The 26,669-nt window shown below is 41.8% G+C and overlaps 3 protein-coding genes across 4 annotated transcripts; 1 reads left to right on the top strand and 2 right to left on the bottom strand.

Moving 5' to 3' along the window:
* Positions 1–793: 793 nt before the first annotated feature.
* zdhhc13 (zDHHC palmitoyltransferase 13) lies at positions 794–12,267 on the top strand. Of its 2 annotated transcripts, XM_029498519.1 has the most exons (18): positions 794–866; positions 2,373–2,596; positions 3,889–4,011; positions 4,432–4,509; positions 4,803–4,947; positions 5,038–5,102; positions 6,193–6,355; positions 7,604–7,729; positions 7,825–7,958; positions 8,059–8,159; positions 8,334–8,458; positions 8,545–8,607; positions 8,703–8,796; positions 8,936–9,019; positions 9,118–9,275; positions 9,536–9,633; positions 10,692–10,861; positions 11,603–12,267. In XM_029498519.1, the coding sequence occupies exons 1-17, from the start codon at positions 843–845 to the stop codon at positions 10,828–10,830; spliced, it is 1,944 nt and encodes a 647-aa protein (XP_029354379.1). In that variant the 5' UTR covers positions 794–842; the 3' UTR covers positions 10,831–10,861; positions 11,603–12,267. The 2 variants fall into 2 exon arrangements, with proteins under 2 accessions (XP_029354379.1, XP_029354378.1); XM_029498518.1 differs by lacking the exon at positions 11,603–12,267 and having other exon boundaries at positions 10,692–11,272.
* A 676-nt stretch (positions 12,268–12,943) lies between these two features.
* On the bottom strand, positions 12,944–16,683 carry csrp3 (cysteine and glycine-rich protein 3 (cardiac LIM protein)). Its single transcript, XM_029498520.1, has 6 exons — positions 16,604–16,683; positions 15,831–15,942; positions 15,020–15,191; positions 14,124–14,250; positions 13,332–13,425; positions 12,944–13,246 (listed from the first exon to the last, which is right to left on the bottom strand). The coding sequence occupies exons 2-6, from the start codon at positions 15,940–15,942 to the stop codon at positions 13,173–13,175; spliced, it is 579 nt and encodes a 192-aa protein (XP_029354380.1). The 5' UTR covers positions 16,604–16,683; the 3' UTR covers positions 12,944–13,172.
* A 1,094-nt stretch (positions 16,684–17,777) lies between these two features.
* On the bottom strand, positions 17,778–25,527 carry e2f8 (E2F transcription factor 8). The gene is made up of 13 exons (XM_029498539.1): positions 25,299–25,527; positions 23,830–24,083; positions 23,569–23,722; positions 22,848–23,162; positions 22,385–22,546; positions 21,948–22,085; positions 21,640–21,855; positions 21,471–21,552; positions 20,331–20,844; positions 19,730–19,996; positions 19,493–19,628; positions 18,822–19,153; positions 17,778–18,457 (listed from the first exon to the last, which is right to left on the bottom strand). Exons 2-13 carry the CDS (start codon positions 23,998–24,000, stop codon positions 18,290–18,292), a joined length of 2,655 nt encoding a protein of 884 aa, XP_029354399.1. The 5' UTR covers positions 24,001–24,083; positions 25,299–25,527; the 3' UTR covers positions 17,778–18,289.
* Between the last annotated feature and the right edge of the window lie 1,142 nt (positions 25,528–26,669).

Here is a 26,669-nt window from a genome sequence, read left to right as displayed (position 1 = left end):
AGATTTTTATTAAAATGCCTACTTTTTAAATAAGTATCTGTAGTTTATTGTCTTGGACCAATCCTGTGAGTCCTGTGAGTCAAAGTATAGATCTCAGCGGTATTATAGTACAGTATGTCTCATTCTCCTTAACATACTGGATTACAGTGTTTCAAATTCAACACAGTAGACTGAGCTGTAACAGCCTAAAGTTTAGATTCTCCAGAAGTTAAGTTTTTTTTTTTCTTGGTTTCCTACAGTGATGCTTAAAACATTTCTATTCACAGATAGATGTTGCAGACAGGAGCCGGACAAGGCCTGTAGGTGAAAGTGAAACAGTGACACAAAACCCAGTCATAATTAATTTCGATTTCAAGGAAGGAAAGTAAAATATACAAAAAAAAAAGACTTCCTATTTGAGGTGTTTTTCTTCAAAATAAAGTGCATTCTTTTCATTCTGAAACTCTTATAATGTGTCCAAGGCTTTAATCCTTTTATAGGATGTTCTCCTGAAGCTTTGTTAGTTTGGTATTATTAAATAAGCACTTTAAACCCTAACCCTTACCCATGTCCCTGATCAAATGCCTAATGCCTAATTCTACTTATTCGATATGAATGTGTTGTTTTTCTCCAAAGCAGCCCCTGAATTTCTCTGTATTTCCTCTGGGGTAGTACTTAGCTTTTCCTTCCTTTTTGCTGTTTAATACTGCAGATGATGAAGACACAATCCGCGAAGATTGCTCCGATGTTTGGGTGAGTAGCGGTGCCTTGAGTCTTACTTTGAAAAGCAGTGGAGCGGAAGTGGTCGCTTGCTTGTGGCCCATCCGGCGACAGGAACTTTCCCTTCGCTCCTTCACAACAAGATGGACTGGGCTGCCGACGGCTCTGTAAGTCTGTCTATGTTCACTACCAGGCGGTGCTGCCCGGCCTGTGGGGCCGCTGCTTTATGTCGTTAGGGCCGAAACGGGGTATCTTAACCGAGACTCTCCTGTCTCCGTCGGATGTTAGCATGGAGCAGCTAGCTTGCCATTAGTTTGGCGCTCGGCAGTAAGTTGCAGGAAGGCGGAACAACCCGTTTCTGACGGAGACACGCCAGCTGTCAGGCGTCCTGAGCTACCTGGTCCTTCTGTCACGTTAACCTACCCATTTCCCTCAAGTAATGGCTTTGACTCCACGTTGCGGAAAGATCAGTTCGTTTGACAGGAAGATGATGGTGATTGTGTGTGCATGTGTGCGGTTCACCATCTCATTGTATTGTTGTGTGTCACCCTTTAAAACACACCCAGGCGCCCACGTGAAAATGAAATCAGGTTTGCTTCCTGATCATGTAGACGGTAAACCACTGAATTCAAAATCTGTCTTCCAGCTGACAGCAAGGTTGGGTGTTCTTCAAAGTTACACGGGTTTTATTGTACTTTTGTACAGGTAGATGCAAGATGTAACATTTTAAAATCCAGTCCGCAGCGCTCAGCTAACCTGAGTCTCTCGCTGGTTTACCTGCTGACACTAAGGCAGAGAGCATAGATGGTCCAGCCTGGTGCAGATGAAGGCCTGGATGATGATGATGATGATGACCTCCCCCGCATCTGCAGCTGGAAGCAACTATCTGGGCCTGGTTAAATCTTTACTTTGTGCAAATCAGGCTTACACAACTTTTATCTAATTTGGATATCTGAAGCCATGGAGCACACTGGCTCAGAAAAAAAAAAACCAAACTGGAATATGATCTCCTGTTATAACATCACTCCAGTTCATTTGGCTTCTTTCAGCTAAGGTACATTGTTAGTTTTCACCTATTATGGTCGGACAGTTTAACCTTAACTATAACGATCCATCAGGAATATAAATGGATCATAATTGATTCACACTTTGTCTCATTCCAATCTTTTTATAATACTTCATATTTCTCTTTAGACCTCCATGACAATCTAAAATGTTTATCAGTCATTTATTCAGATCATTAGTAGTGGCAGATAGAGAGAAATCTATTTGATACGCTATGTTTAATTTCCCTGGGACTGTAGTGATTACTATTTTAAATTAAGTTTTAAGTACATTCATTGGTCCAATATTTAAGTCTATAAAAATGTCAGAAAACCATACATCCAACCTGCAGCCTTAGTAAAATTTCAGTCTAAAGCCATACAGTCGTTGGAACAATTTATTTGCCTCTTCGCTGACCATTTTTTTAGAGTGATACCATCTTAATTTACATAAAATTCACCACTGCTGTCGCTCATGCTGATCAAATCAATAGACCATTTAATCCATTAGAGGCTGATACTGGTCACAGTGTCAACATACTGTGACCAATATCAGTAATCCCAGTCTGAGTTTTCCATGTCAACCATTTTGGACCAAATCTATTTGTTTCCCTTGTTTGTGTGTGACAGGTTCACAGCCACATGCGTGACAGCTGTCACCACGGACATGCAGGTCATGGTCACAGTCATGGGCCGAGAGCGGCTGGGTTTGGTGGGTTGGGACATCCCTTCATGCCAGCTTTTCACGGACAGTTCAGCAAAAGTGCAGATCAGACATCAGAACTCACTCAGCAGCCAAAGAAACGGTCGCACATGGACAACAGCAGCAGTTGGGACATAGTGAAGGCAACACAGTGAGTGGAACAGTGAATCACTGCTGTAGTTACTCCATTTCATTTAATGTCACAATTTTCAAAGACAACACAACATATCAAGAAGACTTTTAAAATGTCTGTCATCTCCTTTTCTCCCTCTTTTCCTGATGTAAGAGCTGCTTTAAACACTTCATACATGAATGCACATGCACATGAGAATTGTTTTTAATAGGTTGAATATTTGTAGTTTTTTTCCCACATTGTTCTGTTGACTATATCATTGTGTTGGGCTGCCAAGTAATGAAATTACAACTGTAAGATAATCAGGAAGATTAAAAGTAAAGCATTAGATGCTCTTGAAAAGCCACCGGCATAATATTCTCAGTATCCAAGATCTGTCAATTTTAATTCTAATCAATAATTACTATGTAGTATCACTGAAAAAATGCACAATATCTATCTAGAATGTATAAAAAAAAATATGGTTTATTGCATTTTCACACAAAAACAATGCAGATGGTGTTTTTTAAAATAGCCCTTTTCCATTTAATGTCCCAGCTGAATTTGATTCAACTCTACTTACCTTTTTTGGTTCTCCATGAAGTAAAAATTGTGGACACTGCCTTTGTAGTATTTATTTTATCTAACTGAAAATACTGCAGACCCATTATTGTAGAAGAGGTGAGTTTCACTTTAAGTCCGGCAAGTTGCAAAAAACCACACTGAGGTTAATTCAGTAGATGCACGTGCTGCTGCCCTTAGATATCTCCATCGCTCATGTATGTTGCTATGATAGTTTTGTGTGCCATTGCTAAGTAACAACATCAATATGAACAACATCTGCAGTGGGAAAAATAGCAGCTGCTACCAAAGTGAGTATAGGTTTCAAGGTTGAGTTGGGTTGTCTGTTCCTTGTGATAGAAAACTGTTATAAGATTGGTATATGCTAAAGCCATGCAGCACAGAAGTAATTCTGGCAGCAAACCTTAAGACACTGATTTATTTGAGGCAGCAGCTAAGCCGAGTGCAGGCTAATCACTAACTGATCAGTGAGCTGAGATGCAGCAGAGCAAAGGTCACTCCTTTTGAAAAAAATCTCACTCTTTTCCACATAGTTTGACTGTGTTTAATGAACCTGCTTTTCCACTTAAACACACAGCTGGAAGCTCACAACCTGTCAGGTTAACACTGAATTACAGAACTTTGTATTTTATTTATTTGTTGCAGTTTTAATTTTTACTTTGGAGTGTAATGCCACTGACAACATTAGTCAGGTAGTTATTAATCAATTTTGTGTTTAGTTAAAGGTTTTCTCTGTGTGGTCCTTATAGGTTTGGTGCCCTGGAGCGCTGTAAGGAGCTGGTGGAAGCAGGATATGATGTCAGGCAGCCAGACAAAGAGAATGTAACTCTGCTGCACTGGGCCGCCATCAACAACCGCTCAGAGCTGGTCAAGTAAGATGTCGATGTCTGTCTGAGTATTGCTGCCACCCCATAGAAACATCAGGAATCTGTTGTTTAAACTTAGAAATATTTTCTTCCGATTAATCAACCACGCTGTTACGATTTAAGATCAGATTCATGGGAGCCCATGACGGTGCAGTTGTATTGGGAAATCATTCTTGAACTTTGGCTCCTTAATTTAAGTAAAATTATAAATGGCTTGGTGTTGTTGTTTTAACTTCAAATTAAAAACAAACTTAGTCCTTTCTGCGAGACCTGATGTGTATTCTTTCCCCACTGTCAAGAGAATCAGAGCCAAAGCATGATCCTTTGCTGAAGTGAATTACAGCAAGCTCCATTTTGAACCGTTGTTACAGATTTCTTCTTTAAAAGTGACATGCTTGTTCTGTCTTCACTGGTGTTTTCTGACAGGTATTATATTTCTAAAGGAGCCATAGTTAACCAGCTGGGAGGAGACCTGAACTCTACCCCTCTTCACTGGGCCATAAGGTGACTGTCAGTACGTTTACATGACACCTAAAACTGGACTTTGAAAGGAACATGAATAGACTGGTAGCTCAGAATGAGTATAAGTGGAAAAGTAAAATGTAGATTAAAGTCTTTAATAATCAAGTTTAAAAAACAAAACTTTGATGTTAACTTCTGCAGTCATTATGATTGGTTTAAAAAGGAAAATGTAAACATTTGTACACATGTAGAATGATACTAGTGACCAGTGATGTGGATGGAAACACAATTTCATGTTTTCTTCATGAAGTTGCTGTTGGTTTTGTAATGGACAGGCAGGGCCACCTCCCCATGGTTATCCAGCTGATGAGATATGGAGCAGATCCCTCCATCGCTGATGGAGAAGGTTACCGTGCTCTCCATCTGGCCATCCTCTTCCAGCATATGGCCATAGCAGCTTATCTGATGGCCAAAGGACAGGTAGGTCCCCAAGACAGACCTTTTTCTAAATTGATCTGTGTTTACGTGGCGGGCTAATCTGCATTTGCCTCTTTTCTTTTTTTTTTCCAGGAAGTTGACGGTCCTGACTGCAACGGACAGACACCACTAATGTTAGCAGCCCAGAAGATTATTGGGTGAGCATTCTACCTATTTTACAGACCCTCTTTAAACCCAATTGGTGCCAAGTAGAGTAAATAACTAAATATGATTTAATATTTACATAGAAAGGAGGTGATGTCTTGTCAAGCTGTGTCATTCAGCACATTCAGTTTGATATTCTAAAGATAAATATGCGATACACTATTAAAGTAGAGAGTCTCAGCTTTCTTTTGAGAATGCTACATCTGTATAGAAACAACTGTGTGAGCTTTATGCCCAGCATTGTGCCCATGATGTAGGGGATCAGAAGTAATTGGGTAGATACAGATCCAGTCACGCATGTGAAATCCTTTGGACTCACTAAAGCCCGAAGTCTTTGACATCAACAGGGGCTTTGTTTCTTCCCTTCACTGCAATCACACTCAGCTCTTGCTTTACTTTCTTCATCATACTGCGCAGTTGGACTCGTTCATGTGCTGACTTGGCCTGTCAGAAGTACTTCCAGCTCTACACCCTGACAGGGCTGTGCACATTGATGGTATCTAGTTAATGCATGTAAACCATATAGATCGATTTGGCAGTGACAGCATGTGGGGTACATACTTTTTTTCTGTGCATTATTTGCATTATTTTGATGGATATTTCTTTCATCCAATTTTTCCATCTAACTTTCTTCCACAACTCGTCTGGTATCTGTTTTGTCATTGTAAACTGCAGCCTGGTTTGCAGTCTGCGAGGACTCTTCTGAGCTTAGTTTCTCTTGATTGTTGAAAAGGAAGCATGTGTGACCACATCCTGGAGAGAACTCTTACTTTCATATGTGGTCATGAATGGATTTTCTCTGCTTCTCCTTTATCAGACTTGTGCTCCTTGGTCCCACTTGTTTGTCTTTTCTAGTTTTCCCATGTTCAGTCAACCAAATGGGCACTATTTCCCAAAAGGGCTGTATCATCGACACAGTTCAATCATCATATTCATGTTAAACTTCTCAAATTTCAGACTTAGCATTGTATTGTAGTATCCATCATTTGACTTCTAATTCAAGTTGCACAAAAAGAGATAAAAATGAACCTGAGGTTTTAACATGAGTATGTAGCATCTAGAAATGTCCTTTCTCTGTCTTAGGCCTGAACCCACTAACTTTTTAATCAAAAACAACGCCTCTGTGAGTGCTGTGGACAAAGTGAGCAGGAACACGCCCCTGCACTGCGCTGTGTTGGCAGGAAACGTAGATGCTGCCCACATTCTGCTGGAGGCCGGGGCCAGTGTGGATGCAGACAACATCAACGTAAGCCTCCTAAAACCCCCACTGCAAATACCATTCTTATAGTTGTGTTGTTTTCAGTCTGTGTAATATGCAAATCCAGCAAGAACAAAGAAATCTGTATAAATTTGGATGTTTCTCTATTTCTGGTTTCATTGAATATGAGATAGTCATTGGACTCATTATCTCAAAAACTTTTTACTGTTACTTCTCTGCAGCACACACAAGTGAAGCAGGAGGGGTCTTTTTAAATAAAAAATATTAAATGTATTCATGAACTTATCAATGAAGAAGAAGACATAACTTTTAACACTAAGTGATTAAACATACCAGGAATATGTTTTAAAACAAATCTGGAAGGGATCCTGAATTTTAAGCCAATAAAGACCGAGCTGATATGACTGCAGCAGCTAAGGCCCCCCTCTGCAATCGCACTTTTTGCTTTTCAAGTACACTGTTACTCAGAGGGCACTTTAACACAGTCCTGAATCCATCTATAACTCAGCATACACAAAGAAATCGCAGTTAGCCAAAATCTAAAGGAATATATGGATGACTTTGGACTTTGGTGATGGCTGGACACTCAAAAATCCTACAAAGAGGGAACACACCTTCTTCTCCCCGGTGCATCACTCTTGAAGAGTTGACTTTTCCTGTCAAATAACTCTATTGTACAAAATATAAATACCAGTGTACACCCCATTATAGTCAGTGATCATTCACTGGTGTCCCTCCACCTTCAATTAGATTCCACCCTGAAAGCGTCACCCACTTGGCGCTGTAATATCTCATTACTGAGGGATCCACAATTGGACTTGTTAATAAGGAAGGAACGGAAAAACTTTCTGGAAAAAAATTACTCTCCAAAATCATAACAAGTGAACCCCAATCAGGTTCACATCAGGAAAGCCATTCCTCCCAGTCACACCCATCCAGGTCACATTGTTTTTGCTCATGTGGGCAAGTGGAACAATGGATTCCCTTGTTGGCGTCCCTTCCAGCACCCAACACAGGGACTCCAAAAAAGGTAGATACTTTGAGCTAGTGCTTGGCTCATAAGCACTAAACACCGTCAGGACATGCTCCCCAAACTGAAAACGCAGAGACACAACCTTCTCGTTTGCACTGACTCGCCACTTCAGTTAATCAGAGCAAGAACGGTGTGTTTAAAAGGAGCTCTGTCAGAACAGAACAGCTCTGTCTTACCTGACAATTTTTTGTTCTGCATCAATAATCAATCAAGTCGTAATGGGTTTCTTTGTTTTTCTTCAGGGTCACACACCAATCGATTTGGCCCACCAGGTGCATAGCCCGCTGCTCATTCACATGCTCAACCATGTCAAACAGGAGAGGGTTCGCTCCAGCTCGCCCTGTCTGCGGGTCATCAACAGATACAGGGTATACAGATACTAAAGAGCATCAAAACAAACGACAGATTTCAGCTCTTGGTCATGCATGAACAAAGTGATCTCTCCCTGGCTGCACTTTTGTAGGTCATTTTGCTGTTTTTTCTCTACACTGCCATGTTTGGAAGTATCGGTGCCATATTAGATATGAACTCTGACTCCTGGCTACTCAAAGGGATTCTGCTGGCCTGTGTTATTGGTGTGATCAACCTGGCCATAAGGTGAGGACATATTGAGCCATTATCTCTTGACTGTTTTGAACTTTGAAATCCACTCCACCTGACCTGTGATCATTTAATAAGAAATGTTTATGTTTAAAAGGAATTTTCCGAGCCCAGCTTTCCAGACTCTCCTACCAGCTACATCCCTTATGGCTTCAATCTTCTGGATGCTTGTCACCTGGTTCCTCTGGTTCCTGCCAGATATCCTTTCTTTAAAGACAACATCACCCTGCAGTACAACAGCTAAGAGACTAGTATGTCGGTCTTTGTAAACCACGGGTTGATCACAAGGATCACTCATCAGAGGAGTTTACTGTAGTTTGAGCTTATTTTGCACACTATAATCATTTGATGCGGCTTAACCTGAAACCCCACATGGACCCAGTGCCACAGTTCAGGTTCTGTTCTCTCTGAATGCCACTGCTCTGCTCTACTACTACCTCCGCACCTGCAGGACAGACCCTGGCTTTGTCAAGGCGACTGAAGAGGAGAAGAAAAAGGTTGGAGTGTTTTTATAAAGATGTCGTTTAACATGTGAATGATTCAGGTGCAACTGGACTGATGGAGGTTTTGCTTTTTTCATCAGAATGTGTTGGTGTTGGCTGAAGCTGGCTGTCTCAACCCAAGGATATTCTGCACCTCTTGCATGGTGAATCTCTGAAAAGAAAACGCTGACTTTTATAATGTTGTGCTTGTAATGCAAATAGTAAGGAACTCTTCTGTTTTACTTTGCTTGGCTCACAGATAAAGAAACCAAAGAGAGCTAACCACTGCTTTACCTGTGATGCCTGTGTGGCGAAGTACGACCACCACTCTGTCTGGACCAATAGCTGCATCGGTATACTAAGTGACCAGCATCACATTGAATTTATTTTCGGTTTGAGAGGATGGCTGACTGTGAACTAAAGACTATAAACTTCTTGGTTGACGTGATTAGAAATCCTGTCATGTATTCTATACTCCTCCCTCTCCTGTAGGTGCAAGGAACCACCACTACTTCATCCTCTTCCTGCTGTCGCTCATGCTGTTTGGAGCCTGGATGTTCTATGGTTGTCTCATTTGTGAGTGATTTCACATGCAGTGTAATCACAGGCTGAGTCTATTGTGCGTTTTACACTGGATAAATATGCTTTTGCTGTGTGTGTATATGTGCTTGCAGACTGGAAGACTCACTGTGTGCTACATTATGAGGAGCAGGGCCTGTGGGGAGTGATCTCCAGCCTGGTCGCCTGCTCTCCCTGGCTGCTCAGCATCTTTGTGCTTGCTTTCTACCACACCTGCTGGTCCAGTTCGATCCTGGTACTGCAGCTTTACCAGGTGAGTGTGTTCTGTATGCCAAGCTTCCTATGAATCAAGCTCTTTGGTTCTACAACCAGACATGAATGGCAAAATCTAATTAGAAGAACTTAGTTGGATCTCCAGTCTGGATTCACTGACTGGTTTGATCTGATTACATTTTAATTGCAATGTATACATAAATGGACATGCTTCACTTAATAATATAATTACTCTGTGCATGCGACTACGAATATCTTCTCTGCTTGTGCTGATGGGTGTGTTCCTGTGTGTGGGAGCAGATCGCTTTCCTTGGCCTGACCACAGCAGAGCGGAGTGATCTGTCGTTTCACCAGATGAAGCTCCGACAGCCCGTCTCCCTGAGACAGAATCCATACAAGTGAGTTTGATATTCGTGCTGATACTAGTTGATACTTGCATCTAGTAATCTTTTACAGTAAATCAAAAGTACTTCATATTCTTATACATTTAAGTTCAGTCCTATTAGGCCTTTTTTTTAGCAGTTAGTTATTAGTAACAGATGCTTGATGTCGTTTGTTGAAGCAGCATTTCAGTCAAGGTCTTGTGAAATTAAGGGTGAGCAGTAACTTAGTGCATTTACTTTGGTACTTTACCTGTTTTTAGGATTTCTACGTTAGTTTTTTTCTTTAAGTAGTTCTTTAATCCATTTTTGCTCCACTTCAAAGGCAAATATTGTACACTATATTTCACTACTATGAAATACTTTTATTTTGTGTGCAGACCATATACAGTTTTGCTTTCACTATCAGTCATGTTGTTCTTCCTGCGTTTCTGAACGGCTCTGACTGAACCTAACAATGGCTACACGAGATGAAGATGAGGCAGAGGAATCTTCATCGGAGCATCAGAGGCCTTATCTGATGTTTCTTAAGACCAAACTTCATTGCTGTCCAAAAAAAATATATATAAACAGTAAAAATTGGACTGAGCAGCTTTTGCTTTTATTAGATTCATATTTGACCATGTGTATCGCTACTTTCTCTTTAATTTGTGTACTTGACCACCATTGTGCAGCATGTGTATGGTCGGGGTTGGAAAATCTCCTCAGGGATTTATGAATGTTGAAGTTGATTTGAACACACGTGCTGAGAGCAATAATAAACCTGCTACAGGTAACAATTCTAACTGTCATGTCACAGCGGTGTGTCAGCACATTCAGTAAATCTCAGATTATGTACTTCGTTATTATTAGTCTAAAAGTGTCATGCCACCTTTTTTCGCAGCTTGTAACTAACCCTTGGGTCATTTTATGCTGGACCAAGGATGAGGTCATACATTCCCGAGAAAAATTAATTAGATACTTTTTGTTGTAGAGTTCAGTGAAGATGCAGTTGTATTTCTGTTTTCATGGTTCCATCTTTGTCTAAATGCAGTGTGATTCAGGTGATGATGATTTGCTCTGACTCCTCTCTGCAGTTTGGGTGTGGTGCGGAACCTGGTGTCTTTCTTCCAGCTGCGCTGCTGTGGCCTCTTCAAACCAACCATCATTGACTGGACGCAGCAGTTCCCTCCTGGCCGTGACCAGCACATGTTCGGCCTGGCTGATATGGTCTGACCTGACTGCCACCCTCACAGTCAGGGTCCAGGTGTCAGACTTTAAAGAGTGGTTTTGGACCAAAAGCAAAAATTCTATTTATTTATTTTTTTATGTGTTGGCTCTTTGTGAAGAGAGACCACTAGAGTTGAAGTTGGGCGCACAAACACAAAGCACCATGTAGATATTAATTCAGTTGCTCTTATACTTGACCAATGTAAGTGAACTGAAAATTGCATTCATTTTAATTTGGGTTGACCTGAACCTCTAAAGGCCTAAATTGTTCTTGAAGTTTTGAGCTATTTTATATGAGCACATCAAGCCTATTTTTTAGCATTTCTTCTGAAGAAAAAGCAGGATCTTTGTACATGTAAACATTTGGTTTTACGACTTTTGTAAGATTGCATGTGTTTAGTAATGAATGACCACTATAGATCTTCAATAAAGCAAAGTTGTGCCTGTCTTTAACTGGCTCTGTATGGACTGAGGGACTTGGAAATGTAGGGGGTGGACGAAATAATAGAAACATAACTAGGAAGGTGAGCTGCTCTGATCATTTTTATGCTGGACAGCACAGTGCTCAGTGGCTAGCACTGTCACCTCACAGCAAGACGGTTCTGGGTCAGAACCCTTGAGGCCTTTCTGTTTTTTATTTATTTAGTTAGTTATTTCATTTATTTATGGAGTTAATGGGAGTATCATGTCTGAGCTTCTAGTTGAGGTTGTGGCAGAGTAAACAAAAGAGTAGACAAAAATAAATAAAAATACAGACTTGTCCTTTCTACCTGAACAGGAAGCGGGGGAGGTGGTAAATCAAGGCACACCTGTAAGCTGGGAGGAGGAAAATTAACAAAGCCTCAGAGCACCTGTGGAATCTCTGAAGAGCTAGAGATCCTACAGGAGGAGAATTTAAGGAACCAAAAAAGTTCCCTGGGAAAAATAGAGGAAGAGCCAAATGAAGTAAAAAGATACCAGGTGACAAGATGAGAGTGAGAATCTGAGGTTATGATCGGCTACATGGTGCTGCCGGTTTCCTGAGGCAGGTGGAGATCTGAAGCTCTGAAGCTCTGATGGACCTGCTTGGTGTGGTTACCAAGTTCCTTTTCTCAACTCATCTCCGATGTGGAGTCAACGACAGCTAAGTTCTTCTGTCCTACTCTAAACTCTCATGTCTCCCTCCACCCGCTCACTCCCACCTTGCCCAACCATCTAAGCCCTTCATTCCCTTCACCCCTTTCCTCTGAACTGAGCAATACATCACTACACTCATTTCCACCCTCATAACACATGAAGAGAACGGAGACAAAGACTTCACATTCCTTCCCTTACATAATCCCATCTAATAGAAGCTGACGATCATCTGTAATTTTTTTTCATCAATTAATGGACATGTATTTCCTTTGAAAATGAATTTGAATTTGGTAAACATTTCAGTGAATTAAATTTTAGTGAATTGGTGTTTGCAGTTTGTGATTTGTGTTTTTGTAATGCATATTCTGTACTGCGTCCAACAGTTGTTTTGTTACCTGTAGAAAAATGCTACGCCACATCACCAGCAGCCGCACAGAGTTGAGTCAGGTCACCGCACAGGCCACATACAAGTACAAATGTGTGTTTTATTTTCATGGTTGGATGGTTGTCATCCAAAACATTTCATGGTTTAACTCACATAATGAACAGAGGATCTTTATGAGAGCAGCTGGTTTCTACATGTTTGTCAGCCCTTCTAATGTAATAGTGTGAGATAACAGCTCCCAAATTTAGTTTTAACAAAAACCATCTGAGCCCATCCTCCTCTGCAGACTGCCCGCACATAATTGTTTGGGACAGAATAACACATTGCATTTGTCTCACTTGTTGCCTTCATCACTTTAATTAATAATTGCACTGAATTATTTATGAATGCAAATAGGGCTGTATTAATAATTAACTCTAGATGCTAATTAGCGTTTCACAGCCTGGGGTAACAGGTGGAATCTTATCAACTACAAAACAGAAAGGAACGCTGTTTTGCAGTTGTAATCATTTACGATCTGTCATCAGTAATTCAACATCAACTGATGATCTGTTCTCATGAGTTCAGTTCTCTTCTGTGTGAGATAAAGTAAAATGAAAGACATGGACTAAGGCGTTATTTAGATGTGCTATGTTTCCTCTTTCCCTTTATTTGTAGAAAGAATTCCAATCATCTGCATAAACATTCATGATGAATTTTAAAGACTCAATTATCTGTTGTCCTTCTAGTCGTAGTAGTTCACAGTGACGCAGATTCTGAATTCTTCATTAAAAAGTAATAAGTCTGAATGGAAACGGCTGCTGTGAATCAGTGACTTCAATTGTGAGGTTTTATCTAAACCAGCATGTCACTGACGTTCCTCCAACATGGCTTCATTTCCCAGTCCAAACCCTTTTGGGCCGAAGTTTTTGGCGTAGCACACTGAAGAGTCAATGAGAAAGCAGCAATGAGGTTATGATAAACAGCAGTGTCTACATTTGCCAACCCAGTCGGTGTGTGTTTGTACCTTTACAGTACAGCTCCCCATCCTTGTCTGTTACTGTGGTGGACTCCAGGCTTTTACCGCAGAGAGCACAGCGGAAACAGGTTTTATGCCAGGGCTAAACACAAACACACAAACATTAACAACACATAATACGAATAAAATCTAAAAAGAATAACCTAAAGCCCAAAAGGGTGCATGTGACTCTGCTACTAATGGATCAACACTGCCCATTGTCAGAGGGCCTTCCTGGTCTGTTACATCGACCTGACCTCAGTCATTCAGCTCTATGCTCCTTTTAACCACTGTGTCCCTTCATGAATGTGGTCTGTAAACAAGGCCATCTCAGTCCAGACTGTCCTGGTCTGATTCCCTGATGGTGGAACCAGCTCCCGAAGTCTCTCAGAGCAGGGACGTCCCTCTTTGTCTTCAAAGAGCTCTGGAAAACTCATCTGTTCAGTGAGGAACACCTCACATTGAGAGGGATGTTACAGTTTGGAGCCTGCGGTGTCTCACTTTTATGTGCAGTACACCAGTGAAAAGCAAACGGTGGTGAACTCTGACCAGTGAGACAGAGAGCAGATTGGAGCGCGAAACAGGAAGCACACCTGAATTTGTCTGCAATCCAGGCCTCAATAGAAACTGATGGGAAGCACAGAAAATATCATATAATCCAAGTGTAGAGGAGAGGTCACAGGATCATAAAGGTGAACCTCCTGTGACATGTCTGAATCTCGATGACGGTCAGCTTGGGCCAACTTGTGACAGATGCTAGACAAAAGAAAAACAACCGTGTTTCAGCTGGGGGGTCCTCACCTTTCCTGCTCCCATCACTTTCTCTGCCGCATAGACGGCTTTGGAGCAGCGAGAGCAGCGATCTGAGCCTCCAAACTTCTGGGAAGTTTTGCTTGGATTTGAGTTGGCTGAAGGTTTTGGTTTAGACCTGGAAAATAAAACCTGTGTTCAGGAAGGAACTGTGATCACATTGGAGACAAGCAGATTTCGAGTAGTTAAAATATTAATCGAAGTTGCTGAAGAATGAAGGGCTACGCTGGAGTTGTAACCCACAGTGAGGTCGCCCATGAGTTCATGAGACTTTTGAAGCCTCAGATTCATAATTTTTATAAGTTTTTTTGAAACCAGAAAGGGACATATTGAGAGGAGAAGGTTGAGCTGCAGAGGATTGAGGACTGGATCTGACCTGCTCTGTACTCTATCCTGATTTTGTTCTACAGTCTGTCAATCACACCGTAGCCACGCCCCCAAATACATACCCTGCTTTATGGTCTGTTTTCAGCTTAATGAAACAATCAATTAAAAAATTAAGATCAAATTGTACTGAAAAAGACTTGAAACTAGAGACTGAGAGCATTATTTACTGTGCTCATGAATTAAGTGAGGAACAGGGTCATTTTCCTGTAGAGTTCTTTACAGCATGGCGTCTTTTTACAACCCGTGGAGTCGGTCCTGGTGGTCATTACACAGAATACAAGTTGAAAGCTCTTCAGCGTTGGCTTCACTTTTCAGACCCTGAGTCTGCGTCCACTTTATGTACTATAAATGCGTTTAGAAAAAAATTCCTACATGATTTTTTTTTTTTTCCCAAACTTCTGGAAATGACTCATTCACACGAGCAGTGAGTGATAACAATATTTGGAATTTGAATGAACTGATCCTTTAATCAAAGCACAACAGTGCATCGTCATCCTTACTCATGAGTTTGCAGGTGTTGGTTTTCTCCAGGAGGGTCTGAGCTCAGGGCTCCGGCTCCTTGCCCGTATCCGTAGCCTTTTGGCCCATATTTCTTGCCATAGCAGGATTTGCAGTAAATCTCAGACTCGTGTGCTGCGACTGTGGTGCTATCCAGCCCCTTCCTGCAGGTCACTGTTTGAAAGAGACCAAATTACTACACACTTAGTCTATTATTGTTTGTCTGCTCTATATTTGGCTCTGGCCCAGACTCCGAGGAGCGTCACAGTGGAGTAATGCAGGTTAAATAAAGCTCACATCTAGTGAGTTTTATCAGTCAGCAGTGACATTACACATTGTCAGATGTCCTGTGTTTCCATTTGTGGGGCAGATGAGAGGGTGAGGCTAATGTTGGAGAAAGGATGAACACTTGGCAGATGGAGGAGCTTATCGCAGAGACCTTTCAGAGTTCCCATTGGAACCATCCAGCAGTCAGCAGTGTTGTGAACAGTAAACCTATATGAGGTGTTCACTGTCTCAGTCCCTAGATTAGAGCCAATTATGGCCAGAAAGCTCTGGCATTGTGTGCCGAGAGAACCACAACTGTAATTCAGGCTGGTCAAACAGGAGAAGAGGAGGAAAGGAAACTCTGCTGGAATGCCAAACCCAGAGAGCAGCTGCAATACTATAGCATGACAGATGAGGATTTGATGGAAAAGAGAAGGAGGGTGAAGAGTAGGAAAAGAAGAAGAAAGGGTGTGAAAAAGGAAGGAGAGGAGAAGAAAAGCCACTGTGACACTCTCTGGTGGACTAGAGCGAGTAAGCTCTGCTCACTGCAGATGAAGCAGATCTTGTGGAAGCTCCGGCCGTTACACTGGATCTCCTCTGCATGATACACCGTCTTTTCACAGGCTGCGCACTTTGCACCCCCTCCCCAGTTTGGCATCTTGGAGTACAAACATTAAACAACCATTTGAGTCATGTTAATGTTAAATATATTCAAAAATATATTCAATAGCTGTGGTGAGACATTTACTTACTTTCTTCTGGACCAAACAAAATCACAATGTAATATTTGCTCATTGAATTAAAAAAAAAAACTGCTTTGAGTATGTCAGGTCCTTTTTCATTTGTTGCACAACTAAATCCAGTTCAGAGACATATTGATATATGTTATGGAATTATCAAATGAAATGGTAAATGGCCTTTTCAGTTTCATGTCTGTTTTAAGTTTGGTTGTCAGCTCTCAACTCTCCCACACTCTCCACTGTCCCTCAGGTACTGGGAGCAGCGTCACTGAAAACCCTCTGGTTCTCCCCTCGACATTCCAGTTCCGGCTCATATCAAAAACTCACAGGACTGGTATGTGATATTCCATCTACAAAGCCTTCACTGTGACACTACACAGACAAAAAGCTAATCTAGTGGACATGGCAAAGGTCTGAAACTCTCACACATCTGAGTCCTGATGTCAAAAACAAAATAAGTTTAAATAATAAGTCTATAATAAGAGTAAACTAAAATTAGTAGCCTGATCATAAATCTGTACATTGTGCTGTAGTATACTATCAATTTCAGATTTTAGCAGAGAGGTAATGAGTTCTTACCTTAAGTCTTTTTGCCTCAGCTGTAGTGTGGCAGTGAACACCCCGGGTGGCTTATATACAGTACCCTCCACCTCACCATCACCACAATGAAACTATCCTCCGAAAATAACCTGTGACAGAGCAGAGCTCTCTGGCCCTTCATCAGCGTCAGCCCCTTGAACATTTGTTCTGGAATCAGACAGACACCGGAAACTAAATTCAAACAGCTGCAAACAGAGAGCCAATGACATGGTGGGCTGCAGGATTACAAACAGAAATGGTGACTCGAGGCATGAGAATTACAATTGTGCATCTGAACACAAACATAGTCGAGCTGCACTTGCAACCTTGTAGTTCTTTAAATATAGTTGGTTAGATGGATGAAAAATAGGGGTTTGTCCGATGAAAGCATGTTCAAACATATTCAAATCATACTGGGCAGATATTTTACTTTAAATGGATTTAAATGGAACTTAAAAAGTAAAATAAAATATTTTCAAATGTCAGGTTTGAGAGGACTCCCCACTGTGCTGTCATCAAGAGAGATTAAGTTTCATCGAATGGTATCAAATAAAACAATGAGAAAAGCTCTGTATCAGCTCAGTATGCTGGCCCTCTTAACCCGTCCTTACATAGTGCCCACCAGCCTTTTCCACTGAAAGGTCATATTTTGTCTTGAAGTCCCTTAAAACATTATTCACCAACAGCTTTCAGATTTCTCTTACGGCATAGACATCAAAAAGATGTGTTAAAGCTCCATGTTAACACTTCTCAGCTTGTCTCTGTATAATTTACAAATTAAGTTGAGTGTGTAAAAATACACTGTATTCAGATGAACAGACGCCAGCTTAAGATTTATTGATGTCGTAAGGAAACTTGGTGTTGTAATTCAGACACCAGCTCAATTGCATTGGATTGTATTATTTATTATGATATTTATTTGGTAGACATAACTTGTAACTAAAATATGATTCTATGAAATCTTTTCAGGTTTTATAGACTGCAAATGCTAAATTGTATAATCTTATTTAATAGGTAATAAAAATAATGGTGGGAGGTCCATGTAATATCTGTAACAAGTCTCATTGCTGTACATTTGACTTTTGGAAATGTGACACTTAAAACAAAAAAATTAAAAAATTTCAAATTCTTAGAAAAAACATTAAAATTTATTAATCATTTTACATTGAGCAGGACAAAGGAAGCAAAAATAATTTCCTTATAAATTAAATTTATCAAAATTTCTGATTAGTCTCACAGTGTTAGAAATATTCACATATTCTCAGAAAATCAAACTTAAAAGGGGGTAAAAGTTAACATGTACATATGTGCAAAGGGAATAATAGATTAGCTACAAAATGCTCAATAAACAATTTTCCAATTGGTTTTCCCGTTTTATGAAAATTCAGACCTGGAATGAACAGTTTCTACCAGCATCACATTTGGCACCATGATACTGTTCATAAGTACCCTGTAAACTTGGTTTGTAATACATTTTCCACGTGTCCACTGGACCACAGCCAAAGTCTGCATAGCAGTTATTTTTAGGGCTGGCTGTGATAAGGATGAAAGCAGCAAGGCTGCTGTGAAATGGCCCAAGGTAACAAATACTGAGATATGCGCAAAAAAAAAAAAAAGACCCACAACACAAAAGCACCATCTATACACATAAAGAACACAGTCATCAGAGGGCCCTCTTCAGGGCCTTCAGGAGTCCTCGGCGTTGACGTCCAGCTTTCTCTGAGGGATGTAAACGGTTTTGGTGGCTGGCTGACCACCAGTGGTTACCACAGTAGCCAGAGGTGAGAGGGTGACTGGTGTGTGGAAGAAGCTGGGCTGAGGGAGGCCAGTCCCTTTGGGGGTGGTCATCAGAGGCTGGACAACAGATAGTAATCAGTTAGTGAGAGATCTGAATTTCAATGTGTCTTTGCAGCATTCATGTCCTCTGAATAATCTACAGTTATCACTGCGTCCATACATAAACCTCTGCACTTAAAACTTGAACTGGTCCTTTACAAATACCAATGGTTGGGTCTGATCAGTGATATACAAAAACTCTGACAGTCATTTGATTACTTCACCATTTCCTCAGATTTGACAAACCTTCAGTGTCACATTATCCACCGTTTTCACAGGTTGAATGAGGAATACTAACAATGACCAGTAAAATCGCATGCCTCATTCAGTATAAAGTTTATTCAGCAGTAGTTACCCTCTGACCACGGCTGTTAGCTTATACCTGTTGCATGCTGATCAGGGCCACTGGCTGTGAAGATACCGACTGCTGCAGAGGCATAGGGGACACAGGCTTGATGAAAACCATGCCTCTCTGCTGCAGAGCCACTGGGCTGGACAGGGTGTTGGCGTGCTCTGGAGTCTGTGGGGCAGCAAAGCCGTTTCCTGGGCTGGAGCCTGAGATCAGACCCAGGTTCTGCAGTGTGAAGTTGAGGATGGCAGGACTGGGGCTGTGGACTTGGTGAGCCTGCTGGGTGCATGGAGAGTCAGCCACAACAGGTCTGTGGCGGCGTAGACTGGTGGGTGTAATCTCCAGGGCAGGGGCAGGTCTGGATCCTGGTGACCACAAAAGATGAGTTTGGACTAAAAGGGGAATCTTTTTTAAATACTGGTTAATTCATACATGGATTAAACATAAATGAAAGAAACAACCAATTATGATGATCAATGAATAGCATTCTCTGGTTTCAGGGTGGTGTCTTTGTTTAATGAATATCTTTGCGTCTGAATGACTGATTGGACACGTCAACTCATTAATCAGCAGTTTAGCAATCAATTTGACCATAACTTGAATTACTATACAGCACTAATTTAAAAAAAGAAGTAAACATGACAAAATCTGTTATCACCCTGTTACTTCAAAGCAACATTTTATCAGTTTGGTGCCCCGTTTACCTGCAGTTGGTGTTTGGTAGATGTTGTAAGTGGGGGTCAAGGCCTTGAAGCTTTCTCCTCCTGAAGCCTGAGTTTCCTTATAGCTGATGAGAGACTGCTGGGAGATGGGGATCAGGTATCCGGCAGGTACCAGAGTCTGGATGAGCAGAGGGATAAATGTCACACAAACTTTTTCAGGGCCTTCCTGGTGTTTGTTTGCTTTTGTTTGCCCAGAAGGCAGCACATTTTTGCGTTTACCTCTGTGTGAATCTGGCCGGGCGTAAGGGGCATTGCTCTGACCGGTGTTAATCCTGCATCACTATCAGAGGTAACTGTCTTTTCTTCTCTGTCCAGGAAGGTCTCCAGGCTCTGCTCTAGTATCTGGTTGGGCACAGCACTGCCGGGGGTGTTGATGAACTCCGGATCGAGGTGGAGTGCGCGTGGTGAGGGCCGGCTGGAGAGCTCACTTCCGCGCCGGGCCTTCAGACGGGCGTGCAGGATCTCACACAGCTTTGGGGATGTGTCCTAAAGGAGGTACACCAGTGGGAAATACTGCATGTCAGAAACAAAGACCATCATAGCAAGACATCTATTTCACGCTGGCATACTATTGATTAAGAACCTTGTTATTTAGTAGAATTGATATATGCTGACCCAATTATAATTCAATAATCTCATATGCATTATTCTGTTCTGAGAGAGTAAACGCCGGTTTTTCTACTCTCTTCTGACTATAACCTCTTTAATTCCAAACCTTCTCTTTCTAGAAAACAAAGCTATGTGTCCTAGCTGGCTTTCACTGATTGTGTGCTTCTGGACATAAAGTTACAATTCTTTACACATCTTTTTTTCCCCCTACCTTAAAGCTGTGGTCAATCTTCTTGGCTTTGGAAGGGCTGGTCTCTGAGGCTGGATCTGAATGCAGCCGTTTGAGAGCCAAAGGGCTCTCGTCAGTTGCCCTGGAGACTGGTAGGCTCTTTCCTGCGACCTGATCGGTTGGGCTCTGCCCAGTTTTATCCTCAAAGGTCATAGAGCGCACAGCAAGGCTTGTTGGCTGTGGCTTAGCCAGAGGGTTTGGCCTGAGGGAAGAAGGGTGCAAATACACAGCGTAGGACCTGCTCCCTTGCTGCTGAGGTAACAGGACTGGGATCAGGGGTGAACATTGTGCAGGGATGTAAGCAATGGAGCCCCCAGTCTGGGCTGCCAGCGGGGTATGTGGGGTGAGGTGGACAGTAGTGTTGATTGCAGGTTCCTGGGTTGAAGTTAGCAACTGTGCCTGAGGTGGTTCCATTGGTTTGGAGGAAACTGGCTCTGTCCTTGCAGCAGCTGCATCGGCCTTAGTAGCAGCATCTTTTGGGTCATTAGCTCCAGTCCTGAACAGAAGAATTCTAGTCAATCCAAAGACCTACTGTTACACAAATCTAATACATGAAGATGAACTTGGAGCATTCTTTTAAAGGCTAAAACCTACTCGGAAAACTGAAGTGAACTGAGTAAAAATATGGCAAAAATATCTAAAAGATTCTAGGCTGTAGTGTATTTCCACATACTTCAGTGTTAAACTTAACAAACACAGTAACAATGCACAACAACCAAATAAAGTTATAGTTCACTCATGTGCAGACTGGATTAAATGATGTTTGAACATCAGGACCATCTTCTTATTCTCCTCCCTAATAGAGATGTCTTATAGATCAGTGTCCACACACTTAAACTCTGTCAATGTGAAGTGGGTATCACTCTTTCTGGCACTGACCATAGGAGGCATTTCCCAACAACACAAGCTTGTTTGTTCAACAAACTGCCGCACTGACAAGAAACAGTTTCCACTAAGTTTAGTTTGTGTGACTTCTTCCAGTCTGTGATAGTGATTCAGAAACATTTTCAGTTAGACTGCACTTGATTTTGAACCAGACTTGAGAAGCAGCCTTATAAACTTGATCAACTTCATTTAAAGAAGCGCAAACAGCTCTGACTGAATAAACGGAACCAAACTTACACAGACTCCTGGTCGAGCTTGATCTTACAAATGGCAGCAAGCTGGGCCATTTTGTTTGGGAAGTCAGTGTTTGCTGAATCAACTGAAGATAAAAGTGGAAAAGACCAAGTGTTAAGGGTTGTCATACCACAGTGGTAACATTGTCTAAGGAAACATGTGCTATACTCACTGAGAGCACTCTTCACAGGACTGCTGGGAGCAGAGTTGATCTTGCGTCGGTCATCCTGAATGCTCTTTGCCAGCTTTATGAGGGAGGGGTGGCGAATGAAACTGCGCCTAACCCCTGGTGAGGAAAATAGGTTTTTGGCACAGTTGTCTACAGGTGCTTTCGACTCCAGTACAGTTTTCTTCTTGGGTAGACATTCAGAGGAGGGTGTCTCCAAGTCTGAAACGAGAATTGAACTTTTAGTTAAATTCCTCAAGGTTGCCAACTTGTGTGTTAATAGAAATTGTGTAGGGAACAAGATCTAGCAATACCTTTGACTTCAGGGAATTCTTCTAAACCGACCCATTCAAAGGCTGGTTTCCTTCCTCTCTCTTCCGTGACATGGACTTTCTCGATGAGCTTCAGGCTACGCAGCACATTAGCTATGTCATAGAGCCGCCGCACCTTGGCTACAAACATGAGAGCAAGCAGCCATGATTATCTAGTGCCAAGAGACACAGCGTAGGTTGCAGTAACCTATTAAGAGACTTTATATACAGATGTATTGAGGTGTTGATCTCTTTATACCCTGTTTCACTGTTAATAACACACACCAAAATAAAAAAAAAAAAAAAAACCCCAAGGTGCTTCGAACCGTACAGGTAGTGAAAAGCGTGGCCCGTCTCCAGTATGAGATTTAAGAATCCACTTTATTTAACCCTGCTATTAAGCTAAAGAACATAATGTATATGGCAGATTCTGTACTCACTCTTAAACTTATTCTTGTCCTGATCTGCAACCTGGTCCTCCCCGATCAGGATCTTTGCAGCCACATCCAGACTGACCACACGAGGGTTAGACACAAGAAAGAGCATGACAAACTTCTGGCTCATTACCCGCAGAGATTTGTCCTTCCGACTGTTAACAGAGGCTGGAAGGGACAAACAAGTCGGTAGATAGTGAGTGTCTACATGAATTACTAAAATGGCGGGTTCTGGTGTCTTTCGTTTAAATATTTAAATGTACATGAGAAAAAGAGATGGTTTAACCTCTGGAAAACACAATTCAATTAATTGCATGTAGATTCAACATAAAGTTTCAGATAATTACTGCAATCACATACCTATGATTCCTTATCAAACCTCTTAATTATGGCACCATCCAGAGTACCACACAGACTGTGATAATTTAAATTAAATTTAAATTTGAAGGAAGACTTTCTGGCCTCTCACCTGCTTTGAACTCTACACCTGGGAGCTCCACAAAGAAGAGTTCCTTCTGTCCTTGCTCCCCACTCTCCATCTCCACCACCTCCTCATTCTCCTTCTCTTCCCCATCAAAGTCAAAGTCCTTTTCAAGGAGACGTTGCCGTATTTGCTGCATCTGCTGACCATACCGGTGTTCCTCGCCCACCTTTTTCAAAATAGCCAGAGTCTGTGCCAACTTTGACTGTCCGTGCCATGTGTAGCGGTTCTTTGCAGAGCGGCTGACCATGTGCAGGCTCTCCAGCACATTCATGATGTCGTAGATACGCCGGCGTTCCACATCTATGCAGATGGTGGGGGGACGGACAGACAGACACAGACAAAAAAAAAAAAAAAAAAAAAAAAAACTTATTGAACAAGCTAGTACCCTATTTATTAAGAGAGCACTCACACTTAATGGTTCACAGTGAGTTATCTGATGTAAATAACTTGATTGACTAAAGTGTCATGTTTGCATTTATGAGGGTAGAACAGACACATCTTCTGAAAACTAGTGTAGAGGTTTCTGGTACTCATCATGATACATAATTTATTCTGCTAAAGGAAAAAACAATGTACTGATCAAAGAGTAATGAAAGCAACACTTAGCAGATGCCCTTAAGGCTGACATTGACTGTGATCGTGATGGATGGATACTGTTTAGCTGTTTGACTTAAAGATAGAGCGAAGCCTGCGAATGGAGACATACTTAGCTCAGTGGCCACATCATCCAGGCAGATTTCATTGTTGATGGCAGGGTTTGGGTAATTTGGGTAACGGGCAAGGAACTTGTGACAGAGCAAACCCAGACTCTTTTCTTTTCGGCCGATCATTTTCTCAGACTCTTCTCCATTTTCAGTATCCTACAAAAGGATTAGAGAACAGCAGGTAAAAGGAAAGTACCCCCAAAAACCTTGGCTTAAGATAGATGATCTTTCATATCTTTATATTAAGCATTGAAAAGAAATACCTGTGTAGAGTCAAGTTCTTCCCGCCCATCATTGTCCATGCACAGCTCCTTCTCTCGGTTCCTGATGTCAGGACTAGCAGCACTGATGAGCATTTTGAGGTTAGACGTTGGTGTCCAGGGATCAACAGAGCCACCATCCCTTCCTTTTTTAGGTGTAGTAAGAGGTCCCATGATAAAATGGTTCTCCACTGACACAAGTCTAATAATTTCTTTGGGGTATTTAGACAAACCAGGGTTGCTACAAGACCATCATCCTGTCAGCAAAGATGAAAAGGTTATATGAAACACATTGCATACATACATTCTCTATTTTTTTTTGACCATGTTTGAGAATAAACTGCTGCACTTTACACTTTTTGTCCTTAGCAAGCATGAGTATTTAACAATGTGTCCAGCAAAGTGCACATGACAAATAATCGCAGATTTACTAGAATCGGACTATCTTCCATCCAGTACCGTTTTTTCACTATCTCTATTTATCAAATTGGAAATAAGGAAATTGTAGTGTTAAATGGAGGTTGAAGGGAGCCAAATAACTTCTTAGATTAAAGCAGAAAGCGTCGATTTACATAAACTGGTCCACCAAACATACTTTAAACATGTCTGGGTAAATTAATCCCTCTTATATCTGTGCCATGTAAATTAGCAACAACCCAAGAAGCCATTCGTTTTAACTAAACATTACTTGCTAGTTACTTCGGTATTACACTTTGATTGGGCCTTACCGCTTTTTGAGCACAACACGTCTGTCTGATGGGAACATTTTCATACGCGCGTGAGTACAGTGAGCATCGACCTTTTAATTTAAGTATCGGCTGCCTGCCATGGAACTCGTGAACACGATGTTTTAAATCAGTTTGATCTGAATCAAAACACCAGCTAGATATTGGCGGTAACTGACGTGCGTTCCATCGAATCCTCGGGTCCAACGGACGCGTTGGCACCGCCCTTTTTGCGTAAAGCAGCCAATGGGAACATGGCACGAGGACGCGTACAGGAAGTGAGGGATGTCCCGCGCAGGTAAACTGTTTTTGAAATCCTTGGCGCGGATCTTCTGAGTTACGGCAGCGACTGCCCGGTTTTACACTTTGATGCATTTGTGGAGAAGTCTAAACGAGCACTAACCTTCCCATTAAAAAAAACCGTTGCTGTAAGTTTAAAATGAGGGGATTTAATGGCAATTGACGGTTTAACGATTGTTGTTGCGCTGCCAATTCCGACCGCCCGCCGTCTGATGAAGTTAACTCCCTGAATAAAACACGGAAAAACCGGACAATCCAGAAACTGTTTCCACACCAGCCTCCATATTTCACATCTTTAGTGACAGAGGAGCGTGCCTTGGCTGAGGTTACAGACTGTTTGTGGATCAGCGCTAACCCGGCGACACGGAAAGCGCTCCAGTTAAAGCAAACGCTTAGAGCTTCTTCATTTTTAGAGCTGAATAAAAGTTAATAAAGGCGTAAACTTACCCTAAATTCACCAAACACACTTTGTTCACAGGTATTTTTCCATCTTCGCGTTAAAGTGTTGTAAGTTAGTTTCTTTTGAGTTTTCCCTTAAAAAAAAAAAACTGTATGACAAATTTCTGCGAACGCAGTAGCGACAGGAAGGAAAATGCCCGAAGTTAAACAGGACAAGAAGAGCTCCTGCTCGGCTGCTGTTAAACTGTGACCTCTGTCTTGGTCAACTTTACTCCAGTGGAGAGAAGTTTTCCCGGTTCAGTGTTTGTCCACCGGCGGTTGACCCGCCCAGTGTCAGCACGTAGCTCACGTCAGCCCCGCATTTCCTGCATGGAGGCAGAGAGGCGGGACCAGACGCTGAGGTCCCGGATCTGCAGCACAGGTTCACAGGACCTTCAGTCTGTCTCCTGACGGTGGACATGTGCCCGTTTCAAAGCTCAGAAAGTCCCTCCTAAAAAGCACTTTAAATATCAATAATATAAATAATAATCTGCGGGCTGTAAAAACACAGTAGCATTAAGCATTCACAACTGTTATCTATGGCCTTAAATTACATTTATCCGGCCAAAGATTTAATCGATCTCAACTGGACTTAGGACTTAGGTTTGTCAAAGACGTTTCGCCTCCTTGTCCCAGGGGCTTCATTAGTTTGGCCTGGTCTGACTGGTGACGATTCAGCTGTTCAGTTGTTGGCCGGATATGACCATGACCTGGATGAATGAGAATATGCACAGACTTGCATGACACTGTTTTATCCAGCTAAATCACAATGATTAAAAAAAAAACCCTACTAAAATAGATGGAAAGCAGATATTAGTATTTTTGATTCATTCCCGTTAATGGATAAAGTAACACTTCCTAAATAGTGTCCCGTTGAATATCCTAATTGCATGCAGTCAGCTATCAGATGAAGTGAGTCCATGGAGGGTCGGCGTGTCTTGATGACGTGTCACCAGGGGGCGGTAAAGCTCTCCTTTCCTGGGGTCGCCATGGGAAACGTCGGGCGCCTTCAAGGATGTTGGGAGAGAGCAGCCTCGGTCGGAGCATCCAGTGACGTAATGCTACGGATGTGAGAGGCAACGAGTGGGACCCTGATGCTACTTTAAGGTACTCCTCGTAAATTTGGTAATCCATTTTGAATAGAATAATACAGTTGTTCGCCGGGTTGTGATTAAAATGGACGGTGGATCGAGGAATAATCTTGATACCAATGATGTGACATTCTCGACTTTAGACAATTTTTAAGTTTTCATGTTGAAAGCAGGCTATATAATTAACGGAGATACAGGCCAGGCCTATAACTAGATGTCACAAGTATATGTATGTTGCTGGGAAAATATATTACTCATCAATTAATCTGGGATAATTATTTTTGATTAA

This window comes from Echeneis naucrates, chromosome 3 (assembly GCF_900963305.1).
Source record: "Echeneis naucrates chromosome 3, fEcheNa1.1, whole genome shotgun sequence".
Classification (NCBI taxonomy): domain Eukaryota; kingdom Metazoa; phylum Chordata; class Actinopteri; order Carangiformes; family Echeneidae; genus Echeneis; species Echeneis naucrates.
This window is presented reverse-complemented; position numbering and strand designations above follow the sequence as displayed.

Excerpts from the sequence above, each read along its gene's own strand:
- zdhhc13 (XM_029498519.1), top strand. The coding sequence starts at position 843 with ATGGACTGGGCTGCCGACGGCTCT. Across the intron at positions 8,797-8,935 it reads CTGGACCAATAGCTGCATCG|GTGCAAGGAACCACCACTAC; the intron begins GTATACTAAGTG and ends CCTCTCCTGTAG. Across the intron at positions 9,634-10,691 it reads CTGAGACAGAATCCATACAA|TTTGGGTGTGGTGCGGAACC; the intron begins GTGAGTTTGATA and ends TCCTCTCTGCAG.
- csrp3 (XM_029498520.1), bottom strand. The coding sequence starts at position 15,942 with ATGCCAAACTGGGGAGGGGGTGCAAAGTGCGCAGCCTGTGAAAAGACG. Across the intron at positions 14,251-15,019 it reads CAACACCTGCAAACTCATGA|GTCTAAACCAAAACCTTCAG; the intron begins GTAAGGATGACG and ends TTTATTTTCCAG. Across the intron at positions 13,247-13,331 it reads TGGGGAGCTGTACTGTAAAG|TGTGCTACGCCAAAAACTTC; the intron begins GTACAAACACAC and ends TTGACTCTTCAG.
- e2f8 (XM_029498539.1), bottom strand. The coding sequence starts at position 24,000 with ATGGGACCTCTTACTACACCTAAAAAAGGAAGGGATGGTGGCTCTGTT. Across the intron at positions 23,163-23,568 it reads TGATGTGGCCACTGAGCTAA|ATGTGGAACGCCGGCGTATC; the intron begins GTATGTCTCCAT and ends CCATCTGCATAG. Across the intron at positions 22,547-22,847 it reads AGGTGTAGAGTTCAAAGCAG|CCTCTGTTAACAGTCGGAAG; the intron begins GTGAGAGGCCAG and ends TGTCCCTTCCAG.